Below are 24,812 nucleotides of genomic sequence, written 5' to 3'. Positions count from 1 at the left end.
TGCTAGCCCCAAAATACAGCTTTTGCCACTCATCACAGGAGACAAGAGTTCACAGATAGAGTTTAATGAGTTCGTCACTCACAGCCGATGGGGTCAAGACCCCAAGGTCAGTGAAGAGCAAGGTGATCAGAGACGGGGAGGTATAGTCCACACAGGGATGCTCCTCTGCTAGATCCTCACTTTTCTTCAGTGTGTCTGCTTTGTACTGGGGAAGGAAAAAAATTGCTTAGGGAAGGCTGGCATGTTCACCCAGAACGGGACAGCAACATCTGCTAAACAGAACACAGCAAAGGCAGATGCGTCTTCTTGAAGGCATACAACGGGCCTCGTCAAATCCTAGCCAACAAGTTGCAAAATTTTCTTTAGCTTAAATGAAACTGCTTATTCGACTCAATGGCCTTGAGCGGAATATATGGTCACCCATAACCTTAAATGCTGAAATTTGAGTCCGCCTTCTACAGGTCAAGGAAATCTGTCAAGGCCTGGTTTACAGTATGAGTATACATGCTGAAGGACACCAATTATCTGTGTTTCTGTAGAGGTGATCACCTAATTTAAGTTTGCCACATTTAAGTTTAGTATGTATATTTTTTAGGACATCAGATTTTCTGCACTGAAAACAGGCATCGACGAGATGTGCAGCCTCTCTCTCATTTTCACCCTCCTCCACTTTCAAGCAGTTCAGGACAGAACAGATGGTTCTCCCTTTCCTCATTTCATCTGCACACCAACCTTGTGTGGTAGGTTAGGTGGAGAGAGTATGCAGTGTGGATTTGAACCCAGGTCTCTGCAGTCTTCCTTCAGTGCTCCAGGCTGCTCCTCAATGGCTTGCTCCATTCGACTCTTTTCCCAGTGATGGAGCAATGAACAGTTACTGCTTCAAAATGCGGACAGCTACAGGAGACTACAACTTGGCAAGAAAAAGGAGGCCCAGACCATCCCCCTGCTCCAGGCAGCCCACCTGGTGCCATGAACAGCATCTGCCACACCACAGGACTATAGGACTTAAGTTTTGCTTCCCTTCCTTTTCGACATTTGGCAAGAAAATGCCACCAAGGAGAAGAAAGGTCAAAAGAAAACGTGCTAGCAGCCACAGGGTTTCATAATGGAGGGGGATCCTCCCTCAACTATACCCTTATAGTCTGCTGGAACCTTGTGGCTTAAAACAAAAACCATCCATTAAATTTGGGTGCTGTGTGGTTTCCGGGCTGTATGGCCGTGTTCTAGCAGCATTCTCTCCTGACGTTTCGCCTGCATCTGTGGCTGGCATCTGTGCAGGCGAAACGTCAGGAGAGAATGCTGCTAGAACACGGCCATACAGCCCGGAAGCCACACAGCACCCAAGTGATTCCGGCCGTGAAAGCCTTCGACAATACATTATCCATTAAATTGCTTTAATGTTTCTACTTAACTTCAAGCTACTGCGTGTTGATTTCAAAGAACTGTCCCTGTCCCCCCTCCTCACCTTAAACTTGTCAGGGACATCTTGTTGGTTCAGAGGGAAAAGTCTTACGAACTTGAAACTTTCAGCAACCACGTAGAAGGGCTTGTTCTGACCTTTGGCGCACACAGCCATTTGATTGGTCCCGATCTGCAGAAGGGAAAAACCGGCGTTTACCGTTGGGTCGATGAACCTAGCAGTTGGTGGTGTAGCAGGGGAAATGCAGGGGTCTGGAGTCCTGGGCACCACTTCCTTGGGGGCATATTACAGGGTCACCCCACCTCCTTGTGACTGTGCCCCAGCCCCGAACTACCTGTGGCCTGGGTCCAGCTTCCAGCCTGAGGTTTAAAGCTTGAGAAGAAGAAGAGTTTGGATTTATCCCCCACCTTTCTCTCCTGTAAGGAGACTCAAGGCGGATGTGGATGCCGGCAAAGCTGGCTGCTCTTACAAATGGCACTTTCCGGGACCGGTAAAATTTAAATATTAAATGTGCAGAGAGCTATTTCAGTAGATACTGCATCACACTTTACTTTGTTAATGATGCCTCCATTTTCTACGACTCCTTCAGCTCCAACAATTACCAGGTCAACCTTCTCCATGATGTAGCTATTGAGGGAAAGACAAAAGGGGAAAAACAGTAGTCACATGTCACACTAAGAAGCTGGAACTCACAGATTCTTTCTGCTAGAGGAGGTACTGAAGGAGCCCTTCCCTGCCTGGATGCTCAAACGGCTGCTTCCACTACAGCAGTGGTTCCCAAACTTATTTGGCCTACCGCCCCCTTTCCAGAAAAAATATTACTTAGCGCCCCCTGGAAATTAATTTTTTTAAAATTTTAGTAGCAATTAAACAGAAAGATATATGTATTAATGTTTCTACCTGTGGCTATCACTGCCCCCCTGGATCACTGCAGCACCCACCAGGGGGCGGTGGCGCCCACTTTGGGAATCACTGCACTACAGGAAAGTGCTTCTACTGGTGGAACAAATCGGTAAGAACTGGGCCATGCACTACATTTTCTGCTCTTGTACTCTCTGCAGCCTTGCTATAACTTTCCACAGCCCTGTTCTACAACTGCAACGGAATTCAGGGTTAGTCTTCAGCCACCCAGTGGGAGGCATGGCAACAGAGCGTCAAGGGCTGTTTTCAGATAGGATTGTGATCTTGTGTGTGCTTTTCTTTGGGGCTTTTCTTTGAACTGCAAACCATTCCCCCACCCAGTTCACTCTCATAGTTCTGGGAACTTCTCTCCACTTCAAAGTTTTGCAGCAGTGAACACTCACCCAACTGCAGCATCCAGTATTACAGTCACAGGAATACCAAGCTTAGTGAGGGCCTTTGCCATCTGTTGCCTGTGTTTAAGAAAAGGGGGAGGGGAGAATTCAAACATTCTGCAATTCCACATCTCGATCCTATGTATCTTACGGTGCCAGCGTGGTATAGTGGGTAGTTTGTGGGTCTAGGATCTGGATGACCCAGGGTCAAATTCCCACTCTATTATGGAAGGTTGCTCGTTGGTCACACATAGTCTAACCCTTCCTCGCAGGGTAGTGTGAGGATAAAATGGAGGAAAGGAGAATGACATTAGCCACTTATTGGGTTCCCACTGGGAAGAAAGTTGGGTTATACATGAAGTAAATTGAAGGGGAAAATTATATATGTTTACAAAATGGCTTTGTGGCATAGTGGGGCTATCATAGCAATAAGTCTTCGGGTGCCTGCAGTCACAGACAGCTTTGCCAGCTGCGAGGTGATATTCACAAAAGAGTAAGGCCATTCTTGCCCATAGCTGGTTTGCTAGTGAAAAAGGCAAACATTTTCTTTATACTTGCCCTGCTTGATCCGGCTGCGATTCAGTGATGTAGACGCTGAAACGTTTCTTTGCTTCAGCAGCATCTTCCAATACTTTCAGGACTACTTTTGAGTAAGCATGTGTTAATATTCTCTGTGGAGGTAAGTCGCATCACTCAGTTTATGTGCTTTTATTAAACTTGATTTTTAAAAACCCTAACCAAACACACCACTAATCTCAATTTTTAAAAGTGCCACTTTTGAACTAAAGTAATTTTTCTAGAATGCTTAGATTCTATTTTCCGAGCCAGTCTTCTTTTATAGTTCTCTTTCCCCACATCTTTAAACCTCTAACCAATTGTCAATCAGCGCATATTAACACAGCACCTTAAATATAGTATGCTGTACCAATTCCTATTTTACACAATATAATGACTGTGGCATTCACAAAAGTATTCTATTTTTTGATCCTATGAAATCCATGTTTACTTACCCCACCATCTTTGATAAAGGTGCGACAAAGTTGGGCAATTTTGTTTCTGGAAAGAGATATCCTCCGGAGGAAAAGTTCTCCCCGTTCAATCATGATTTCTTTACATTTGGAATAGTCCTGGAAAAAAGTAGTAAAAACAAGATTTGGAAGACGAGGATGGTTTTGGACCGATGGAGATGAGATCACACATTCAGTGCACATAATGCTTAAAAAGAGGCCAGGATCCATCCTGTTAGGAAAATGCATTCTGTTATTTGAAAGCCCTCCATCATTAACCTCAACTGCAAAATGACTGATTTTGGCTAGTTCCAGAAGACGGCTATGTTGGTCTGCAACAGAAGAGCAAGTTTCAAGTTCAATAGAACCTTGAAGACTACATGATTTTCCAGGGTATAAGATTTTGAGAGTCAAAACTTGAAAGAGGAGGCGGGACCCTTGAAATCCATTAAATTAAATTGGATATAAAAACAACTCTGGGGCTAAGTATTCAGAGCAAAAGTGATGGGACACAGCATTATGTTCTACAGCTTTCCTGGCCCTGTTCAATATTTCTAAATGGGCATTGTTGTAAGAAGGCTGCAGAATCTCTCCCCCCTCAATGGCCAATTAATACTCACTGGGTTCTCCAAAGAAGTGAGGCTGATGAATCTTAAAAAGAGTTCCCCTCCAGAAGAGACAGCCACTGATGAATCAACTCCAGAGAGTGTTTCTATTGCATTTTTAAGATTTGCTCTTAGCCCTTGAATTGTCTCCCCTAATAGAGGAAGTAAGAAAGGCAACGTGTTAGAAAAAAAGCCCAGAAGATCCTCCATGGTGGCACTGAATTCATCCTCAGCTACACATCCCTCCCTCCACAGTTCAATCCACTTGGTTTCAATTTCCTACTTGCCTTTGTCCCTCTTTAAGAACTCTAGCAAGACACGGATGGCAGCCACGGCAGAAGCAACATCAGGATCTGTCCTTGTCTGGGTTTTAAATGCTTCAACAAGCTCTAAAAAGAAGAGGTGTGGGAGAGAAAAGACCAGAGAAAATCTGTGAAGATCCATGCGGTTATTTCCCTGCCTTTTCTCCAGGGATTCTGCTTTGGTACCCTGCAATGTCGACATCAAACAGATTTTTATTTATTTTTATTAGACTTGCTATCCTGCTCTTTCCCAGGCAAGGCCTGGCTCAGGGCAGCTCACACACACGTAATGCACCATACAAAATGCCATAGAAGAGAGCAAGTATAAAGAAAAACAGTGTCGTTATCAAAACAGATTCTAGAGATGGCGACAACAAATCACTCCACGGACCCTTTCCAGGCTCCCATTAGAGTAATAATTTTACTTCTGTACCCCCACCCCTCTAAGCAAATAAGAAAAGTAAGAAGAGGGGGGGGGGAGAAGATAAAGTTGTTCGCCTTCCTGACATCTGAGACGACAGACCCCTAAGCCAGAAAGGAGGTGCTGAAAGCCAGGATGAGCAGGAACTAAACCCCATATGAGAAACCAGCGAAGGTCTCCAAGGACCGAAGAGCCGCCGGCCCTCGCCTCACCTGCTTCGTTCATGGCGGCGAAGAAGATGCAACCCGAAGGCGGCAGACAGATCTCACGCGGAACTCTTGTCACAGCACCGCTCGGCCGCGACGGAAACCTTTCCGGACGCACCCACTTCCGGGGGGAGCCTGAAAAGGGACCCTCGTAGCCGAAGCTTCGGTAAGGCTCGAACGCCGTCCAGTCTAGGCATTGACTTGTTGGAAGGGGAAATCCAAAGAGCGACTTAGAGCGGAGGCCGGAAGCGGCACTGCGCCTTTTTCTATCGGGGGGGGGGGGGGGGGGTTGGTGGTGACACCGACAGGACGGGCCAGGGCTGTCCGTGACGTCACTGGCGGGCGACCGCGCTCTCGGCTTGTGGGTGCAGGCTGGGCGCTATGAGTGGGGGTGAGTGTGGGGCGCGGGTGCCGGGAGTGTGGGGTCAGTTTCCAGCTTGGGGGCTCCGACGGCCGAGCGTCTCTCCTGCATAAGAAGAGAAGAAGAAAAAGAGTTTGGATTTATACCCCCCCCCTTTCTTTCCTGTAAGGAGACTCAAAGGGGTTTACAATCTCCCCCCCCCCCCCAACACCCTGTGAGGTGGGTGGGGCTGAGAGAGCTCTGAAGAACCTAGCTGGCGTGTGTTGGGAGTGCACAGGCTAATCTAGTTCCCCAGATAACCCTCCACAATTCAAGTGGCAGAGCGGGGAATCAAACAGGTTAGAATGCACCTGCTCTTAACCATTATGCTTCTGCTGCTCCTAACTGGTGGTAGTTATTTTTGGCCACTGTGTAGACTTGCTGCCGCCGTATGACTTCTGGCCAGCAGTATTTTAATTCTTATCTATTGTCATGGATAAGAATAGCCAGTTATACTGATTTGAGATCAATCGTGGACCTAAACTGCATGCCTCTGACTTTTAACTAAAAAGTATTTTCTAGATTACCGGAAAAGGAGCAGTGTGGTTATCATGAATCGCTCCTGAGTCTTAAGATGTCTGAAAATTGATGATCAAATACCAGTGAGTGTGAGCAAAGAGAATACATGAAGCTGCCTTAACATAAGTCAGACCCTTAGTCCTTCAAGGTCAGAGCTGCTCAAACTAGTAGCTGCTGTCCAGAGTCCCTGGCAGAGGTCTTTCCCATCACATCTAAAATGATTCATAGCTGGAAATGCCAGGGATTGAACTCTGGCCCTTAGCATCTCAAAGAGGTGTCTGAGTTTTGGATATGTTTGGATTTGCTTTCTCATACTACCTTTGACTAAACGTGATTCCTAGAAGTTTGCCTGAGTTCTCTGAAGTTGACAGTGAAAACAGCTTTAGCATGCATTCCTTTGGTGGTATTAGATCAGTAGCTTATGAAGAACTGCATTTGCTTTGATCATCAACCAGAAAAACCACTTGACTGCTGTGTGCTCTGTGTGTCACTCCAAACACAGACACGTAATAATAGAAGCTATAATTGTTAATTTGATTTCCCACTCCTCCACATGAGCAGTTGACTCTTATCTGGAGAACGATTGATTTCTCCACTCCTACGCATGAAGCCTGCTGGGTGATCTTGGGCTAGTCACTGTTTTCTTAGAACTCTCTCAATCCCATCTACCTCACAAGGTATCTGCTATGGGGAGAGGAAGGGGAAGGAGTTCATAAGCTTTTTTGAGTCTCCTTACAGGAGAGAAAAGTTGGGTATAAATCCAAACTCGTCTTTTTAATTGCTAGAATACCTCTGTGTGTGCAGGGCTGTCTCCCTCAACTACTATTGAACCTTAGCCAGCCCTTGTGTGTCTGGGGAATGGCTTCCCTCTCTGCCTTCTTTCTCTGTCCTCAGCAGGTTGTGCAAGAGGGCAAGACTGCCAGTGTGAGCTGGTTGCACTAAAAGGGCAGTAAACCCACTAGGGCAGACTTTCTTCTCAACAGCTGCTGGAATGCTGGGCTAAGAGTGTGGGGGCTGCAAAGAAAGCGGGGGGTGGAGTGGTTGGCAAAGGTGGGCCCTTTACTTCCATCTCTGAAGCCCACAGTGATTTAGATCTTTCAGCCCATTGATGTCTGGAAGCAAGCAGAACAACTCTGACCTTCCTTTATAGATGATAAATGTTGATCTCCCCACATAGAAGCCATTGGCCTGCTTTTCTGATTTGTACATTTTTTGTTTTTGTAGATGATGACCTGAATCTCCTAGTCGTCATCATTGACACGAATCCCATCTGGTGGGGAAAGCAGGTACTAGCAGGAGCTGAGGTAAGACCACACAATATGTGATTTCCCCTAAGACTCTTTGTTTGCCGTGCTCTGTTTCTTCCTAACAGCCCTGAAGTTCTGAAGAATGGGAGGGCGACTAATAAATGTTTTAAATAAATGGAATAGATAAATAACTCTCAATTTAGATTGTGCAATCCCAATTGAACTTGAAATTTACTTCTCTGAAGTCTCTGCAGCTCCCAGAGCATTTTCTTTTTTGAGTAAGGAATGCATGTTTACTGGGAAAATGTGTCTTGCTGAACCTGGGGCAACTCAAATGTAGCAACACTGAAGCAAAATCTACATGCGAAGCTCCAACTATGGAATTGCTGTATAAACATTTGTGGTTTCTTAAAATAAAATGCATCTCTTCGAAATTTAATTTCTCTTTATAATACTTATAGCAGTGATGGCGAACCTTTTTGAGACCGAGTGCCCAAATTGCAACCTAAAACCCATTTATTTATCGCAAAGTGCCAACGTAGCAATTTAACCTGAATAACCCCCTCGAGCAGGGGCGGCCTGCTGTAGCCTCCAGCAGGTCCCTCATGCACCGCTCTGCATCGTTCTAGCATCTCTGCCGCCCCACCCCCCACCCCCCCGGGCAGCAGCCACCTGGAGCACAGGCACCAGGCCCGCCAGCCAAGTCCTCCCTGCTCGCTAAATGCACGCACATCAAGTCCAGTGGCCCAGGCCAGACTAGATGTGTTGGTGGGTGATTTCCCCTCCACATGACAAACTCTGTGAGCACGTGCCCACAGAAAGGGCTCTGAGGGCCCTAACCCTAACCCGTGCCTAACCCTAACCCTAACCCGTGCCACAGAAAGGGCCCTAACCCTAACCCGTGCCATAGGTTCGCCACCACTGACTTATAGCTTGCCAAGCTGCTCCCTGATTTCATGTACCATCTCTGTGTGTTTGCTGCCATTAATAAATCCCCCCCCCCCTTCCTTTCAGTTTACATTGTCAAAATGCCTGGATGCAGTCATGGTGTTGGGAAATTCTCACTTATTTATGAATCGTCACAACAAACTTGCTGTGATAGCCAGTCACATACAAGAAAGGTATTGTAGCATTTTTTTTATTACAAGGGAGTGTCTCCTGGCACAAACCGTGGGGATGGTTATGGAAAGGAGAGCAGATGCAGATAGGGACCAGGATACCTCTGAATATCAGATCCCAGGGAAAACAGTGAATTGAATTTAATGTTGTGACCATATAACAGTAGCATAAACATTAACATAAGTATCAGATATGGACACACACAAGAAAATACAGCAGGGTCAAACATACTGTAAACACCTATTCTATCTGCTGATTATGCTATAGAGATGAATGGGAACGAATGGCACCATTTCTCTCTGAAATGCCTCTTATTTGTCCAAAATCTGATTTTCTCATAAGCATATATGCTGAAGTTCTTTATTACTAAACATAACTTGGTTTTCTCTTTCTTGCAGTCGCTTCCTGTTCCCTGGAAAGCACTGGGCAGCTGCTGACCTCTGTGGGGAAGCTGGGGGGAACCCTCTGGAATGCAACATTTCCGGCAGCAAAGATGGGAAGTATGAGTTACTGACCACCATCAATGAAACCATTGCGGAAGAGATAAAAGACCTCATGACCACAAGTGAGCTGACTTTCTTGTCCAGTTCGGTTCTGTTTGGTTCCTGCTTTTGCATCTTTTTCTTACTTTTCCAGGCGCCTCTTCGAGCAGGCTTCTCTAGCTGCCCGGTTGATTTCCCTTTGACCTTGCATGAAGGCCAGTGTGATTATTTCTCCCTGTACTGCAGATCAGAGGCTGAGAAGAATGGCTTGCCTTGCAGATATTTTTAAAGCATCACTGAGATTATAATTGTGAAGGTTTTTTTGAGCGCAATAGAAGAACAGAGCTGCACTCCAGTGCAGAGTACATCCCACTTGAACAGACAAAGAATTGGACTTTATAGTGGGTTAGATTCAGTGGTGGGATCCAAAAATTTTAGTAACAGGTTCCCATGGTGGTGGGATTCAAACTGTGGCGTAGCGCCAATGGGGCTGGGCGGGGCACAACGGGGGCGTGGCTGGGAATTCTGGGATGGGGCATTCCTGGGCGGGGCTGTGGCAAGGACGCAGCCGCTGCGCCGGTCCTTGGCGGGAAACGAATGCACACAGGCGCAGGCTGCCACACACGCCGGTGCACCTCCTGCTAGACTGCTTCAAGTTCTGCGTGCTACTGCTGAGAGGAGGGCATAACTAAGGCAAAAATCACGTGGCAAAATCACCAATTAGTAGCCCTCTCGGCACACACAAATAATTAGTAACCTACTCTCGGGAACCTGTGAGAACCTGCTGGATCCCACCTCTGGTTAGATCCCATGAATCCATTCAGTTAAGAATAGCACTTTCCACCAGATCATCAGAAGAAGGCTTTGTGGCTCGAGGAGAAGCAGTATGGTTAGCAAGTGAACAGAGTTCAGGCCAAGAAATTAATGTATAATATTTCTTCCCCCTCTCTTCCCCCACTCCTTTTAATTGCAGCGGAAATAAAAGGCCTGCAGACCGAAACGTTACTGGCGGGGTCCCTTTCCAAAGCACTCTGCTGTATCCTTCTGATTTTCCAGCTCAAACGTGAACCAGGAAGGAATGCATGGGCTCAGTAGCTTGGTCTGGGGCGGAGGGGGGGGAGGGATGGCACCTGGGGCAACATCTGGCTGGGCCACTGCTGGGCACTCCTTGATCGTGCCCCACTGAAGGAGCAGCCTGGTGGGGTGGGCCCGAGGGGAGGGGTGTGGGGGGCGATTCTCCGCCTCCCCACATGACCAGCTGGCAAGCACCCGGGGAAATGTGACCCCACGTGTCCCCATGTGTTCTCTGCCTCTGTCTTGGGCTCACCACTTCAACCGAGTTTCACTTGATATTTATTTAATTTATTTGGAACATTTTTATTCCTCCTCTCCGAAAATCTACTCAAGGAGGTTTACAAAGCTAGGCGAGGATCCCATTTTTGCCTATTTATTGGATTAAAATTATATTCATTCTGATTAGTAACATTGACCTCTGGGGGAAAGAAGAAAAATAGTTGCATCACATTAACATCTGTTGGGAAATAAGAGTCACTAATTTTCCCTCTGCTTCATCATGACTGTGATGGAATAGTACTGTAAAACTAGCAAAATCACACATGACTGTGAAAAGCATCTTTGCCTTTTGATCTCCTGGAGCGAGGGCAGGAAACTATGCAGAGGTGCCAGGATGAAACTTCAAAGGCCTAAGTTACCTCATGGCCTGAACAGAGTTTTCCTGGGAAGGGAAAAACAAAGGTTTTGGAATTCCATCTTGAGACGTGGACAGAGAAGCATCTCTGGGCCATGGGTTCCCGGAATGGGGACAAAGAACCAAAAGGGACGTAACCAGCTAAACAATCCCTTAACCGCAATCTAAGTTTTATTTCTTTGTTTTCTGTTTTTCAATAAAAATCGTTGAGACCTCGGCTGGTTGGAGTTATTGGAGAAAAGAACCCAGGTTTTAACCCATGAAACAAGCATTGGCTCTCCCAGGCTTGCTTTCCTGATAATGACAAATGTGGGAGGCTGTGCAGTTGTGTTTTCCAGGTTTTCTCCAGAGTATCACCAAAATTTGATTCCTGAATATTGTGTTCCTTAGATATTCACAGGATTTCTAAAGAAGGAAAAGGTACCGTCGCTTTTAAATTATTACTCTGCTGCTGGAAATAGAAGCAAATTAGGAAAGAGACTTCTGCTCTCAAAATTATTTCCTGGTCTTTGGGTGCGTTGTGTGTGGTCTCAGCCTGTTTGGGTCCCTTGAAGAAGAAGAGTTTGGATTTACACCTTGCTTATCTCTTCTGCAAGGAGTCTCAAAGTGATTTGCAAACTCCTTCCTCTCCCTATACAGACACCTTGTGAGGTGGCTGGGGCTGAGAGAGTTCTGAGAGAACTGTGACTAGCTCAAGGTCACCCAGCAGGCTTCTTGTGGAGGAGCGAGGAAATAAACCCTGTTCACCAGATTAGAGTATGCCGCTCTTAACTACTACACCATGGAGTCTCACAATCACTGGCTGTGGGAATCTACACACATTGGAAGGAATCTACACACATTGTCTTCCTCCTGTGGGTCTCTGGCCACCCGCCATTGTGAGGCCCTCTGTTTGACCTGGCAGGTCTGATTTAGGATTTTCTCCATTTTTCCTCTTTGTTGGGCAAGGGCGGGGTCACCGAACTCCAGAGGGGACACTGGCAGTGGTTGAGGGCACATGCTGTCATCTGGACATGCCACAGGGCCACAGTGCCCTGCTTGGAGCTGGAGGGCCTACACAAAGCTTTCTGCTCACCTGCTCTCCCCCCCTCCATTGGGAGTCCAGGCTGCTGCACCTCCAGAACCAGCAATGAATGGAAGCTCATTTCTTCTCCATCCTCACTGTGGAGTGATGATGCTGGTGCACCTAGCGTGGAGTGACTGTGAGGTTATTTGCTTGCTTCTTCCTGCTCCTTCTTCCTGCTTGCTTCTTCCTGCTCCTTTTTCCTGCTCCAGGAGCAGCAGTGGCGTAGGAGGTTAAGAGCTCATGTATCTAATCTGGAGGAACCGGGTTTGATTCCCAGCTCTGCCGCCTGAGCTGTGGAGGCTTCTCTGGGGAATTCAGATTAGCCTGTACACTCCCACACACGCCAGATTGTCAGCCCCTTTGAGTCTCCTGCAGGAGAGAAAGGGGGGATATAAATCCAAACTCTTCTTCTTCTTCTGTTAGATGGCGGCGGTAATCACCTTAGGCCGTTGCTCAAGAAGCCCGCTCACTATACTGAGAGAAGAAACTGAGGACAGAACAATTCCAGAGGATGTTCTGTGGAATGGCTCAATCGCCCTAACGTTTTCTTTTCTTTCCCTCTCAACTGTTTAGCTGGCCAAGAAATTAAGTCTAGGATTTTGGTAAGAATCCCCCCTCCCCCAAGTTTCCATAACAAATCTTGGCAGCCTGCGGACTGGGCTGACCAGAGCATGTGGACTAACAGCCGCGGCATCTTTTTCTAGGTCATAAAAGCGGCTGAGGACAGCGCGTTGCAGTACATGAACTTCATGAACGTCATCTTTGCGGCCCAGAAGCAGGTGATTCCCCCTGCTGATTATAACTGTCTGGAAGATTTTATTGAACTTCATCTTTAAGGTTTTATTGAACATCTTAAGAGTGCTGGGGCTAGTTCTTTCAAAATGATGTGGACTTCAGAGGGTCAGAGGAGGGCAGCTAGTGGGGTCATGGGTTTGGGAAGCAGGCTTTGCAGTGAAAGAGTGAAGAAACTGAGTATGTTGAGGCTGGAGAAGGCAGGGGTTGGGGGGAAATGATTGTATTCCTGTGCCACACAGAAGAGGGTGAGAACTTCTCTGCAACTTCAGGGGGAAATTAGACTTAGTGAGCTTGTTACCTATGGGTAGATGTCAGTTGAACATTAGGAGAAACTCACTAATGGGAAGGGCAGTTTGACAATGGAATCAGCTACCCAGGTGGGTTGCTCCTTCCTGGGACTTTTCAAGCCATGTGTCAGGGATCTCTTAGCTTTGGATTTCTTGCAATGAGCAGGAGGTTTGGACTAGGTGACCTGGAAGGCCCCCTGCTATCTCTAGAACTCTGTCGTGTTCTTAAGGACGGTTAGAAATGTTTCTTGCATATGGAGAACAGCAGTGGCGTAGGAGGTTAAGAGCTCATGTATCTAATCTGGAGGAACCGGGTTTGATTCCCTGCTCTGCTGCCTGAGCTGTGGAGGCTTCTCTGGGGAATTCAGATTAGCCTGTGTGCTCCCACACACGCCAGCTGGGTGACCTTGGGCTAGTCACAGCTTCTCGGAGCTCTCTCAGCCCCACCTACCTCACAGGGTGTTTGTTGTGAGGGGGGAAGGGAAAGGAGTTTGTAAGCCCCTTTGAGTCTCCTGCAGGAGAGAAAGGGGGGATATAAATCCAAACTCCTCCTCCTCTTCTTCTTCTCTTTGAGCCTAGATCACTCACTGACAGTGTCCTGTATCTCCCAACTCTGCTCAGCAAAATGAGATGCGTTCCTCCCACCCTTTCTCCACCTGAGTGAGTTCTGAAAGAACTGTGACTAGCCCAAGGTCACCCAGCAGGCTTCATGTGTATGAGCAGGGAAACAAATCTAGTTCACCCGATAGGAGTTCGCCGCTCATGAGGAGTGGGGAATCAAACCTGGTTCTCCAGATTAGAGTCCACCACACTTAACTATTATGCTGTGCTCTGAATGAGTCCATTGGTCCATCCAGTATAGCATTCTTGGTTCTGACAGCAGCTATCCAGGTCTCTTTTTAAGTGGAGATGTCGGGCTGGATTTGGAATGGGTGTAGGCAAGGAAAGGAATGTATCCTTGAACTGTCAGAGTCCTTGTACAAGTGAGGAAGAATCTGTCTTGCTACTGTGTTCTGATCAACCCTTCTCCTGCCTGCCTTTCCCGTGGTTGCAAGCAAGGAAAGGTATCTTCCAGAGAAACAGGACCCAAAGCAAAATATGTCCTAGGCTGTGCCAAGCAGAGTAGGAATGTGTGTTGCCATGGTGAACTCCCACACCCAGTTGCTTCCATTAACCTAATTTTGTTTCTTTGGCTTTTCAGAATATTTTGATTGATGCCTGCGTTTTGGACTCTGATTCAGGGCTCTTACAGCAGGTATGATCTGGATCTGTGTTTTATTGCTTTTTCATCTGATTTCCAGTCCTTGTGGAAAGAGACCTTGGGAAATGGGGTTGGGTGACTTGCGAAGCTAAAAGCAGCCCACCACTACATGATAATATTAACAGAAACACAGCAATTAGTAAATGATGCATAACACAACGAAATGCAGCAGAAATCCAGCACAGATGGTAAAAGCAATGATAAAAGTTCAAACCAATAAAAGCAAGCCTGCTAGAGCAGGGACAGCAGTAAATTTAACATTGAGAGTGTTCTGCAATCGAAGAGCAACTGGGAACAAAATCTGCCTCTATTAAAAGCCTCCTTCTCAAATCCCTGGAAAGCTAGATGCTTGGGAGCCAGGTGGGTTCCCCTGGGCAAGGGGAGAGCTCTGAAGTGCATGTAGAATGGTGTAAATGGCTTCTTACTCCCCAAATATGTAAGGCTGCAGTAAGATCTGGAGAGTCACAGCTAATAATTTGGGCCTGGGAGATGCTCTTCATCTTCTTTTAAACATTGTATTATTTGAGCAAGCCCCAGGCATCAACCTGATTGCTGAATCTTGCTGACCTCGACATTTTCCATTTTTGTTCAGTCGTGAAGACTTGGAGCTTAGAAACGTGCATGCTGTTCATTTCATCTGTAAAGGTGTGGTGTTGCCATTTTCTTTTTTAAAGAGGAGGAACACTTGTTTTCCAGGCTTGCGATATTACTGGCGGTATTTACTTGAAGGTGCCCCACATGCCGTCTCTTCTGCAGTACTTGCTGGTGAGTGTCTTTTTCAGACTATTTTTAAAGCTGTGGATGTTCAGAAGCTTGAAGAAACATAGAATCATAGAGTTGGAAAAGACCACCAGAGCCATCAAGTCCAACCCCCTGCCATGCAGGAACACATAATTAAAGTACTCCCGACAGATGTTCATCCAGCCTCTGTTTAAAAACCTCCAAAGAAGGAGGCTCCACTACACTCTGAGTCACTGCCACTCAGAACAGAAGGTACTGAGTGGGATGGGCCAAGGGTCTAACTCTGTGTAAGATAGTCTTGTTTATTCAAATCCAGACAAGAACAGCCACAAATTATTATTAACATCAGTTTGCACAGGGAGATGAATGGACAAGTTTATTGCATTCTGATATTTTGAATTGCTGGGCTTCAATTTCATGGAGCATCCCTCTGTTCATGGCTATTGGTGTGGTAGCTAAATGGAACCTCTGTGATCAGCAGCAGTATATCTGCTGCTGGAGGTATGGAACAAGTGATGGCAGCCTTCCTGTAGCTTTTGATTGTCTGCTGTTGAAGACCGTCCTAGACTGGCTTGATCCTTTGGCCTGCTTTGCTCAGACACCCATACAGGCGCTCTAATCCAGCAGCTCTCTCCCAGATACTAAAAGGAAGCCATTTTCTGATTGCAGTGGGTGTACCTGCCTGATCAAGAGCAAAGATCCCAGCTGATCCTGCCACCCCCTGTCCATGTGGACTACCGGGCCGCTTGCTTCTGCCACAGAAACCTCATAGAAATTGGTTACGTCTGCTCCGTGTGCCTGTCAAGTGAGTTGCTTTTGTTGTGTTCACCAGGCTTTGCTTGATCTTAAAATGACCAACCTGAACCCAACCTCTCTTGTTTTTCTTGTTTTCCAGTATTCTGCAATTTCAGCCCCATCTGCACCACGTGTGAGTAAGTGTCCCGGAGGGATTTGTTTGAGGTTTCATGAGAAGGGCCGTGTCTGTTCTGTACTCTGTAATCCTGCTGGATGCCCTCTGTCTCCATTTGATTCAAGCAAAGCAAGTTTCTGGCCCTCCTTGTAAACATCGAGAGGCACAGGAATACACTGATACTGCCTAGATCAGTGTTTCCCAACCTTTTCGAGGTCAGGGTACCCTTGACCTCACACTTCATATCTCATGGTACCCCTGACGCCACCCTCCACCTTCCCCTCCCATTGCCCCTGCTTGCCACACCCCCCACCTTCCCCTCCCAGGGTGAAGGGAAGCACTGGGGGTGGTGGCGGCTGCTGACCTTGTGGCAGGCCCTGCCCCATGGGCCAGCTCCATGTCCTTGCTGGCGCCCGTGGGAGACACCACAAAAATGAGGGGGGGCGGTAGTGTTGCCGCGGTACCCCTGGGACATGCTCACGGCACCCCAGGGTACCGCGGTACCCTGGTTGAGAATGGCTGGCCTAGATCCTCCAGCTTCTCCCATGTCTGTTTGGCCCTGCAAGCAACTTAACATCTCTCTTCTGACCCTCTTTTCCATTCCCTTTCTGGTTGCCTTTTCACCTCAGCAATCCTTTAAAATTATAACCACCTTCAGCCCAGCTAGGTGAGATTTTGGAAATCTCTGGTCAGCATATCCAGCATTAAAAACACATCAGCCACAGGTATAGTGTGAAAGAAGGGTTTGTTCACTCAGTAAAGATGAACTGAACCCCGCCCCTCCTCCGAAAAATATCCTGTTGGTGTTTTTCTGGGCTTTTTTCACCCCCCAAAAGGCAGCAATTTAATGGAGCCAAAAATAAAATCCTGCAGAAAAATTGGCATTATTTGGTCCAATCCCACCACTGTTTTTTTTAAAAGAATTCCTTGTCCCCTCACTTACCTGCTAGTCAGATCTACTGCCACGGCCTCCAGGTTCCACGTGGGACTTGGAGACCGTGGCGGGCACAGAGCAGTGAGCCTGGCTCAGCCCAGCCGAGACAGACTTGTAGCTCTGTGCAGTGCTGAATCACCTGGGCTTCTGGGTTCTATATGGGACTTGGAGGCCACAGTAGGCACAGAGCTCCATTGCCTCAGCCTCCGGGTTCCACTTGGGCAGTAAGAAAGGGTTTTTCCGCTCCCCACCACAAACCCCAGACCCCTTTGAAATCCCCCCCCCCCACTTTCATATATCAGCATTAAAAATATAATGGAATCCAATTTCAAATCTGCCCAGCCTTAGAAACCAGTTTTAGAAGCAGAATCATGAATCACACAGATCATACAGACAGTTTTCTTGGGAGGAGAATCTGGGGGTATGTGGAATACACTCATACCCGAGGGAGCCAATAACCCATAGGTGTCAAACTCGCAGCCCTCCAGATGTTATGGACTACAGTTCCCATCATCCCCTGCCAGCATGGTGCTGGCAGGGGATGATGGGAACTGTAGTCCATAACATCTGGAGGGCTGCGAGTTTGACACCTGTGCAATAACCCATCTGGCCTTCCTCTTTCTTTTGAACTTATTCCAGGACTGCCTTCAAGATTTCGCTGCCAGCTGTCATGAAATCAAAGAAAAAGAAGGTGAAATTAGGCGTTTGATGGCCTAACCGTTTCCATTAATGGCTTCTTGCCCCTGCGCAGGGTTGTGACGACGGATCTACAAGTGGCATTTGTAGGATGCTGAAAAAGAGCAAGTCCTGAAATAAAATAAGCCTACAGAGAGCTAAAGCTTTCAGAAGAGTCATGTAAGTTGGATATATTTCACCTGCCTATGCCCAGCGGATTAGATCCTGCAGATCTATGCCATTAATGGTGGTGCTCCACCTTCCCCTGTGCCCCCACACAAGGAGCCTTCCCTTCACACAAGGAGGTTGGATTCTTACACTTCTGTACTATTAATTAGCCTCCGCCTCTCCCCCAGCACAAAAAGCATCTCTGTGTGGCAACAACCTTTTATGACAAGAAAAGGTTCCTTGAGCTGGGGAAGACACTGCTGTTAGGGGATCAGATCAGTGGGATTTAACTCATGTGCTAGTTTTTTATAACACAAATTGTAAGGTCATAGGGTTGACCCTACAGATATTCCTCTGATGGGAGGACTGGCCAACCCATCTGACTCTCATCCTTTTTGAAGCCCCTGGACCTGAGTGGTCTTTGGCCTGGGAGGGTCCCCTGATCCTCAGCAGAATTTTTTTCAGGGGGCTAAAGAAGGTGGAGAAAGGTCCCTTTTTGCTAGCTGAACACTCGCAGGATCCACCCCATAACACCAAATCTGCAGCTAGTTGAGATGTGAAGACAACATGCCTGAAGCCAAGGATCTTTTCTGGCACTCCTTGGACTGTCTCCATTTAAACAGTTGAAGCCTCGGCCCCTTCATTCGCCCCCATTTATTTAAGCAGAACTCTTAATATTTTTCAGGGGCTTCAGTTCAGGCTCTTGGGCTAGCCCTGGTGAGCTTCTATTTGAATTAGTAAAAAGAACTGCCCGGTTTTCAAAACTGCGGAAGATTGGGGTTGTGAACTGCCCACAGCTGAGTTCATCCAGTGTAGCTAACAATGTGATATTTCCGTTTTGCTTCTAATAGCAATAACTGTGTTTAGTTTGGGTTTGGTTTAGACTCTCCACACAGATAGTCCAGGCATCCAGATCTTTGGCTGGCCCAAGCCATCAAACGGACCTCATCCTAGTTCACTAGCCTGAGATTTCTCCTGGCTGTCCATCAGAATCCGATATGGTGTAAAGCACCCTAATAATAATCATGATCTGGGTTATCAAAAGCCTTCCACAAGTCTTCCTGGCTGCAATGAAAGATTTCTCTGTTTTCTAGCTGGTTCTGGAAAAGGCAGACAGGCTTGGGGTACATCAGTTTTTAAGATGTCAATTTGAAAGCTGGAAAGAGCTCAGTCTTCCCCTGACTTGCACAAACAAGATTTTTAATAGTGTATGGCAAATTTCATCTCATCTCTCACTAATCACGAGGAGGGATTGGCCTGGTGTGCAGAATATAGACATATATATGTTAGTATGTTGTGTGTGTCTCCAAAAACAAACGTGTGATTTAGTTCTTCAGACACTGATTTGCCTCCAACTGTGCGAAAACACGTGTTCTTTCTCCCTTTGGAGACAGTCTCAGTGCAGTTTTCTTCCTGACTCTGAACCCAACCATCTGTGTTCTGTTTGGCGGTCCCATGGAATCGTTGCTCCCTCGGGTCTGTATATTATTCACATGAGGCCGCAAGTTTTCTGTCCAAATCCAAATCCAAAAACCTTCATTAGGCATAAAACCAGTGCCAAGAATTTCAAATACAATAAAAAGATCATTATTGCTCTACTTGCAGTACACAGAGCAAAAACATAGCAACAGCTTCAGATATTTCAACACTAGAGCTATTTAGAGCTTAGCCATTTTTATTTTATCAGAAAGGAGCATAAATCCTGTTGGTAACACAGTTCTCAAATCGGTTTTCTGTCATTCCTTTGTACTCTACCAAATCCTTTACTGTTTTCTAGCTGAATCCCATTTTGTTGTCAATGCCACTTTGTAACTTATCCTTAATAAATTGTTCCTAAGAAAACTGGTGGGTGAGTTTGAAAAGGAGAAAAAAAAAGCCCTCTCTTGTGTCCAATGATTTTATGAGTGATTTTTGCTGGAGGCCAGGGGCACCACTAGGCACTTTTAGCTAAGAAGACTTGATGTCTTGTTTGTTGTATTTTGGCCTAGTGGGAACATTAGGAAGATGGTATTGTCCATTCCTAGAAGAGGTAACAATGGAGAGATTGCACAGTTCTTTTAATATCCCTTGCCATTTGACCGGTAGACAATTAATAGCATTATATACCTAGAATAACACCCTCACACAGAGACTACCAATCAGAGCCAAACACATGCAGTTACATTCAGATGTTAAGCCTTTAATACCCTTGATTGACGGCTCCTCTAAGGGAAGTTTGGTGAGCCAGTCTGACTGAGAAAGGGCAAGTTGTTTTTCCTTCTGGTCAGCTGCTGCTTGCTGTGTAGATACGTGGATATGTTGGCTGGTCCAGCGCTTGGGAAAGAAAGGTCTGATATCTGTGGTTTAGAAAACATAACAGGGGCTAGGCTCAGGGAAACAGTTTGCCCTGGTGGGTTAGGCCTCAGAGATCACACCTCTTCTTGTGCCTAGCTGGGGTTCAGATGGGGAAAAAACTGTGTTTTTGCAAAAACTCAGAAGAATTTCTAGAGCCTACTTGCTAAGACCAAGCACGTCTATATTTATTTTAGTGTCCACTAATTATTAGCATGTTCCATTAAGAATACTTGAAGTCCAGAGCCTTTTATGTACAATGGTTTCATTGTAAAGTAAAACTCGGAAAACCCACAACCCACTAATGATTTCATTCCTTAAAAATAAGTTCCATAAAGAAACCCAGGAGTCCCCAAAGTGGTGCCTGCTAACAATTTACCAGGCGCACATTAAATATTGTCACAAAGTGGGTGAGATCTTGCCCAGCAGGACCTTCTGATTGGCCACTGACACTCTGATTGGCCGTGCAGATTGAAATAATGTCGTTATAGCACCATCTGCCATCCCAGTGTTGGTTTTATTCTGTCTTACTCCTCTGGAGCAGCAGTGGTGTAGGAGGTTAAGAGCTCATGTCTGGAGGAACCGGGTTTGATTCCCAGCTCTGCCGCCTGAGCTGTGGAGGCTTATCTGGGGAATTCAGATTAGCCTGTACACTCCCACACACGCCAGCTGGGTGACCTTGGGCTAGTCACAGCTTCTCAGAGCTCTCTCAGCCCCACCCACCTCACAGGGTGTTTGTTGTGAGGGGGGAAGGGAAGGAGATTGTAAGCCCCTTTGAGTCTCCTCCAGGAAAGAAAGGGGGGATATAAATCCAAACTCTTCTCTTCTTCTTCTTTCCCAGTTTATTGTTTTTAATTGCTGCTGTTCCTCCTGGCACTTAGACCTTCTCTTAGTGAAGGGGTATCCAACTCTGGCCCTTCAGATGTTCATATTTATTCCCATCAGCCCCTGCCAGCATAACTAATTGACCGTGCTGGCAGGGACTGATGGGAATTGTAGTTCATGAACATCTGGAGGGCCAGAGTTGGACAGTCCTGTCTTTGTGTGTGTGTGTGAGTGAGTGAGTGATTCTGCCTCCTGTGGCAGCCATTTTGTGATTGTGCCACCATCTTGTGTCAGAATTCCACAGGTACCCATAGATTCAAAATGCTTTGGGGACTCCTGAAGCCAATCAGTGTTCTGCGTGGGGCAGAGTGCCCTCTTTCCCTGCCGTGGTCATGGCTTTGGGACATACACACCTACCTATGTTTAAATGTCACTGCCTGATTTTGCAGTTGTTCTCCCCCGCAAATGCCTAGGAGTTAAGATCATAGAGTTGGAAGGGGCCATACCTGCCATCTAGCACAACCCCCTGCTCAATGCTTAAAAGGACATGATGACTTCAAGTTTACATCAGGTTCTCCCTTTTTTGGGACACAGAAGCTTTTGAGAAGGGGCCCTTGCATTTTTCTGAAATGCTAAAAGCATTAAAGCTCCATCGTGTGTGAGGCATTGCACTTACTTTGCAAAACTTCGAAGTCCTGCTTGCAGGAAGGTCTTGGGTGCCAGCGGAAGGTGAGTTAGACACTGCTTTGGAATCGGGCTTAGCATCTGCACTGTTCAAACTGCTTTTACTGGAAGCGAGAGGAGAAAATTTGACGCTGATGTAAGTTCTTTGGGAGCCTCTTTCTGTAGCTGAGGATGACCCTCTTCTGACAGACACTGTGCGGCTGAGCCTCTTTTTCATCAGGAGGCTAAATTGCCTTTTCTCTTCATTGAGTTGCCTTAGCCGCGTCAGCTTCTGGTGCTCCAGTTTCTTCATTGTCTGCAGAAACAGAGAATACCTACTTACGATGCTTTTTTAAAGTTTTGTGGTGCAAAGATACTATGCCATAATATCATAAAAATGTTTTTAAAGTATATTTGTTTGTAGACATATACGGTAATTTAACAGCTTCTTGCTTAAATTACTGTCTTTTTCTGGAATATGCTGAATATTTTAATGAGAATATTTAATAAGAGGATCATGTAGACTCAACTGATCTCCCTCCCCCTTACTAACTGTGAATTTTCTGTACATGTACTGTTGAAATCCTTTGCTAATGATTTGTATGTTTCTTAGAATATGAGTCTTAGATGCTTGTTCTTTTGGCAACTCTGCCCAAGTTGTTGCACTGTATCAAACATCTCTTTCAGGACAAAGCATCAAACATCTCTTTCAGGACAAAGTCATACAATTTGTGTGCTGGTTGATAATTAGGTTGTTTTGTGATTTCATCTGCAAAGATCACACCACACCCCTTGTCAGTTACTCAGTGTGAATCTTCGCACCCCTTTTTTCTTATATCTCCAGCATCAGCTTTGCAACAATATTTGTTACATTAACAGGGCTTTCTTTGAGCTCTTTATAGCGGGGCCTAAAGTACCGTTGAGTTGGATGGAAACCAGAGCACCTGTCTGACAGGGTAGACACTTTAAAACTAGTCGTTATTTTTTAAGACATCCCACCTGGAGTCTATTATACTTCTTTGCTAATATCTATTGGGAGAACAAAGTAAACCTTATACATTTTAGTACTACATGAGAGGAGGTGCCTGACAGTCGAGGGTGAACTTCCTGGGAACTGTTATAAGTTACAAAACAAAGCTGTAGTTCATAAATAAATATATATAATATATAATAGGTAGGTAGGTAGGTAGGTAGGTAGGTAGGTAGGTAGGTAGGTAGGTAGGTAGGTAGGTAGGTAGGTAGGTAGGTAGGTAGGTAGGTAGGTAGGTAGGTAGATAGTTCATAAATAAATATAAATAAAACAATGGGGATAATAGTCTGCTGCCTGTAAGCATTCCAACAAGCAGATCAGAAAAAGCTGAGATTTACATTCATAGCAAAAGATGAGATGTGCATTCATAGAAAACCTGAGATCCACATTCGTAAAAGAATCAAGCAGTGCATTTGCAGTTGTCATTTCATCTGCAAAGATGACACCACCATTTCTGTTGATTTCCTCAATGCACCCTTCTGTAATGTTGAAGGAGTCCTAAATAGTTCAGACAATTCCTTGAACATCCTCAATTATGTGTTTGGTCAACCAGCCTGTTGCTGTCACCATTGGTAACCCTAGACAAATGGTTAGAAGCAAAGTTCTGAAAGCCCAATCAATCAGCCAGATAGGATGAATAATTTGCTTGGTTATCTTCTGTTACTGTTGATGGCGTTTAGCACTGGGCTTTGTCAGAGTCACCTGTGCCTCTGCTGTGGGTTGTTCTGCCAGACAACTTACCGTTATGAGGTTCTTCTGCTCCTTGAGAAACTTATTCTGAATCCTTTGTGGTGCTGTCATCAAGTCGGAAAGGCAGAGCGAGTAGAAAGGGTCATTCTTGTATAGAAATGACAGACCTACTCTTGGATCAACATCCATGATCGCCCCTCTGTTTGTCTGTGGTTTTTCCTTTGTGCGTCTACGAAAGCGACATAAAACTTCAGAAGACTGAGTGGTGCCAGCACATTCCTGTTCCAGGGATGGGCGGAAACACTGCTGATTTCTGTCCTTTGAAAGCTCTGAATGGACTCGATGTAATTGCTTGGCAGATGAGCAAAAGAGACCTCTCTTGCAAAGGGACAGATGGAGTTTTGCTCAATCTCTTTCTGCTGGTGCGCTCAGCTAAGCATTGACTTGATCTCCTCAGAAGGAAGGTCAAGCAAGTGACCCATAATATCTCCAAACAAAACACAGATTCCTGGCCCATGACGGATGAGATGCATAGAAAACAATTCAGAGTTTTTTTTGTACTTGTGAATTCCTTTTTTGTTTCTGTATGGCTTCCATTACTCTGTTAAGAAGCTAATCAAATAGGATTGAATTTTCTGCTTTTTCTGATTCCTGGCCAATATCCTGCTATCCACAGATATAACAGCTGCAAGGTGGGCTGAACTCATGCCTGAAGAATAGCAACTGGGAAGGAAAATGTGCATTTCCGAGATATATATTTAACTAAGTTGTATGCACAAACCCATTTACTCTAGTTATTCATTTGATAAGGTCTGTAACCCTGATGAATCATTCATGTTCAGCCTCCATAGTGTGGCTTGGTCTGCAGGGGGTAATAATGCCATCTGTTGGGGTTAAACAGCAACCATCGCATATCCATGAGAAGCGAGGAATGTTAAAGTGAATTCTTTAGGGCAGGGGTGTCAAACACACAACCCAAGGTCCAGATCTGGTCTCTTGAGAGGGCTTATCAGGCCCATGAGCCAGCTGGGCCAACTTTCCCAATCTGGCTTGATGAGCCACCCCCCCGCCCCCCATGCTTGTCTGGGTTGATAAACATGCTGTGAGTTCGCCAGCTGCAGCAGTCAGCCAGCCCACATTATAGTCACAGTATGCGAAGACACACATGGTCACATTGAGGTCACTTTATGAGAAGAGGAGTCACTGAAAAAGAAAATAATGCTAGGAAAAAATGTAATGCAGCAGGAAAAAGGGATAATGGGTCGAATCACAGCCCTTAGGCTGCAAGAGAGGTGTTAACCATAGGACTTTGTGTCTCTGTGGCTCATTCCGCACATGCAGAATAATGCACTTTCAAACTGCTTTCAGTGCTCTTTGAAGCTGTGTGGAATGGCAAAATCCACTTGCAAACAGTTGTGAAAGTGGTTTGAAAACGCATTATTTTGCATGTGCGGAAGGGGCCTATGTTGTGTGTCTTAAGTGCCAAGTCGCTTCCCACTCATGGCGACCCTATGAATCAATGTCCTCCATAGGGGGTTATTAATTCAGAAGGTTGCCATAAATTGGCGAAGGAAGCAGCCGGTTCTACCAGCTGCTTCTCCCGCACGTGTGAAGTCGGTAGCATATTGAGGCGGGGTGGCCTTAGGTGTTTCTGGGTTGTGATTGGTTATTAGAAACCACTCACCAACGACAAACACAGCTGCGA

At 46.1% G+C, this 24,812-nt stretch overlaps 2 protein-coding genes across 3 annotated transcripts; one reads left to right on the top strand and one right to left on the bottom strand.

Moving 5' to 3' along the window:
• Positions 1-48: 48 nt before the first annotated feature.
• EIF2B1 (eukaryotic translation initiation factor 2B subunit alpha) lies at positions 49-5,474 on the bottom strand. The gene is made up of 9 exons (XM_048514035.1): positions 5,263-5,474; positions 4,615-4,716; positions 4,343-4,479; positions 3,726-3,842; positions 3,274-3,386; positions 2,725-2,793; positions 1,972-2,047; positions 1,466-1,591; positions 49-205 (listed from the first exon to the last, which is right to left on the bottom strand). The coding sequence occupies exons 1-9, from the start codon at positions 5,273-5,275 to the stop codon at positions 50-52; spliced, it is 909 nt and encodes a 302-aa protein (XP_048369992.1). The 5' UTR covers positions 5,276-5,474; the 3' UTR covers position 49.
• GTF2H3 (general transcription factor IIH subunit 3) lies at positions 5,383-17,568 on the top strand. 2 transcript variants are annotated; one of them, XM_048514034.1, is made up of 13 exons: positions 5,383-5,422; positions 7,400-7,479; positions 8,437-8,543; positions 8,940-9,106; positions 9,997-10,059; positions 11,122-11,151; positions 12,371-12,399; positions 12,502-12,576; positions 14,081-14,134; positions 14,837-14,905; positions 15,551-15,686; positions 15,777-15,813; positions 17,365-17,568. In XM_048514034.1, exons 3-13 carry the CDS (start codon positions 8,467-8,469, stop codon positions 17,432-17,434), a joined length of 807 nt encoding a protein of 268 aa, XP_048369991.1. In that variant the 5' UTR covers positions 5,383-5,422; positions 7,400-7,479; positions 8,437-8,466; the 3' UTR covers positions 17,435-17,568. The 2 variants fall into 2 exon arrangements, with proteins under 2 accessions (XP_048369991.1, XP_048369990.1); XM_048514033.1 differs by lacking the exon at positions 5,383-5,422 and adding an exon at positions 5,520-5,647.
• Positions 17,569-24,812: the final 7,244 nt, after the last annotated feature.

Source organism: Sphaerodactylus townsendi, linkage group LG13 (assembly GCF_021028975.2).
Source record: "Sphaerodactylus townsendi isolate TG3544 linkage group LG13, MPM_Stown_v2.3, whole genome shotgun sequence".
Taxonomy (NCBI): Eukaryota; Metazoa; Chordata; class Lepidosauria; order Squamata; family Sphaerodactylidae; genus Sphaerodactylus; species Sphaerodactylus townsendi.
This window is presented reverse-complemented; position numbering and strand designations above follow the sequence as displayed.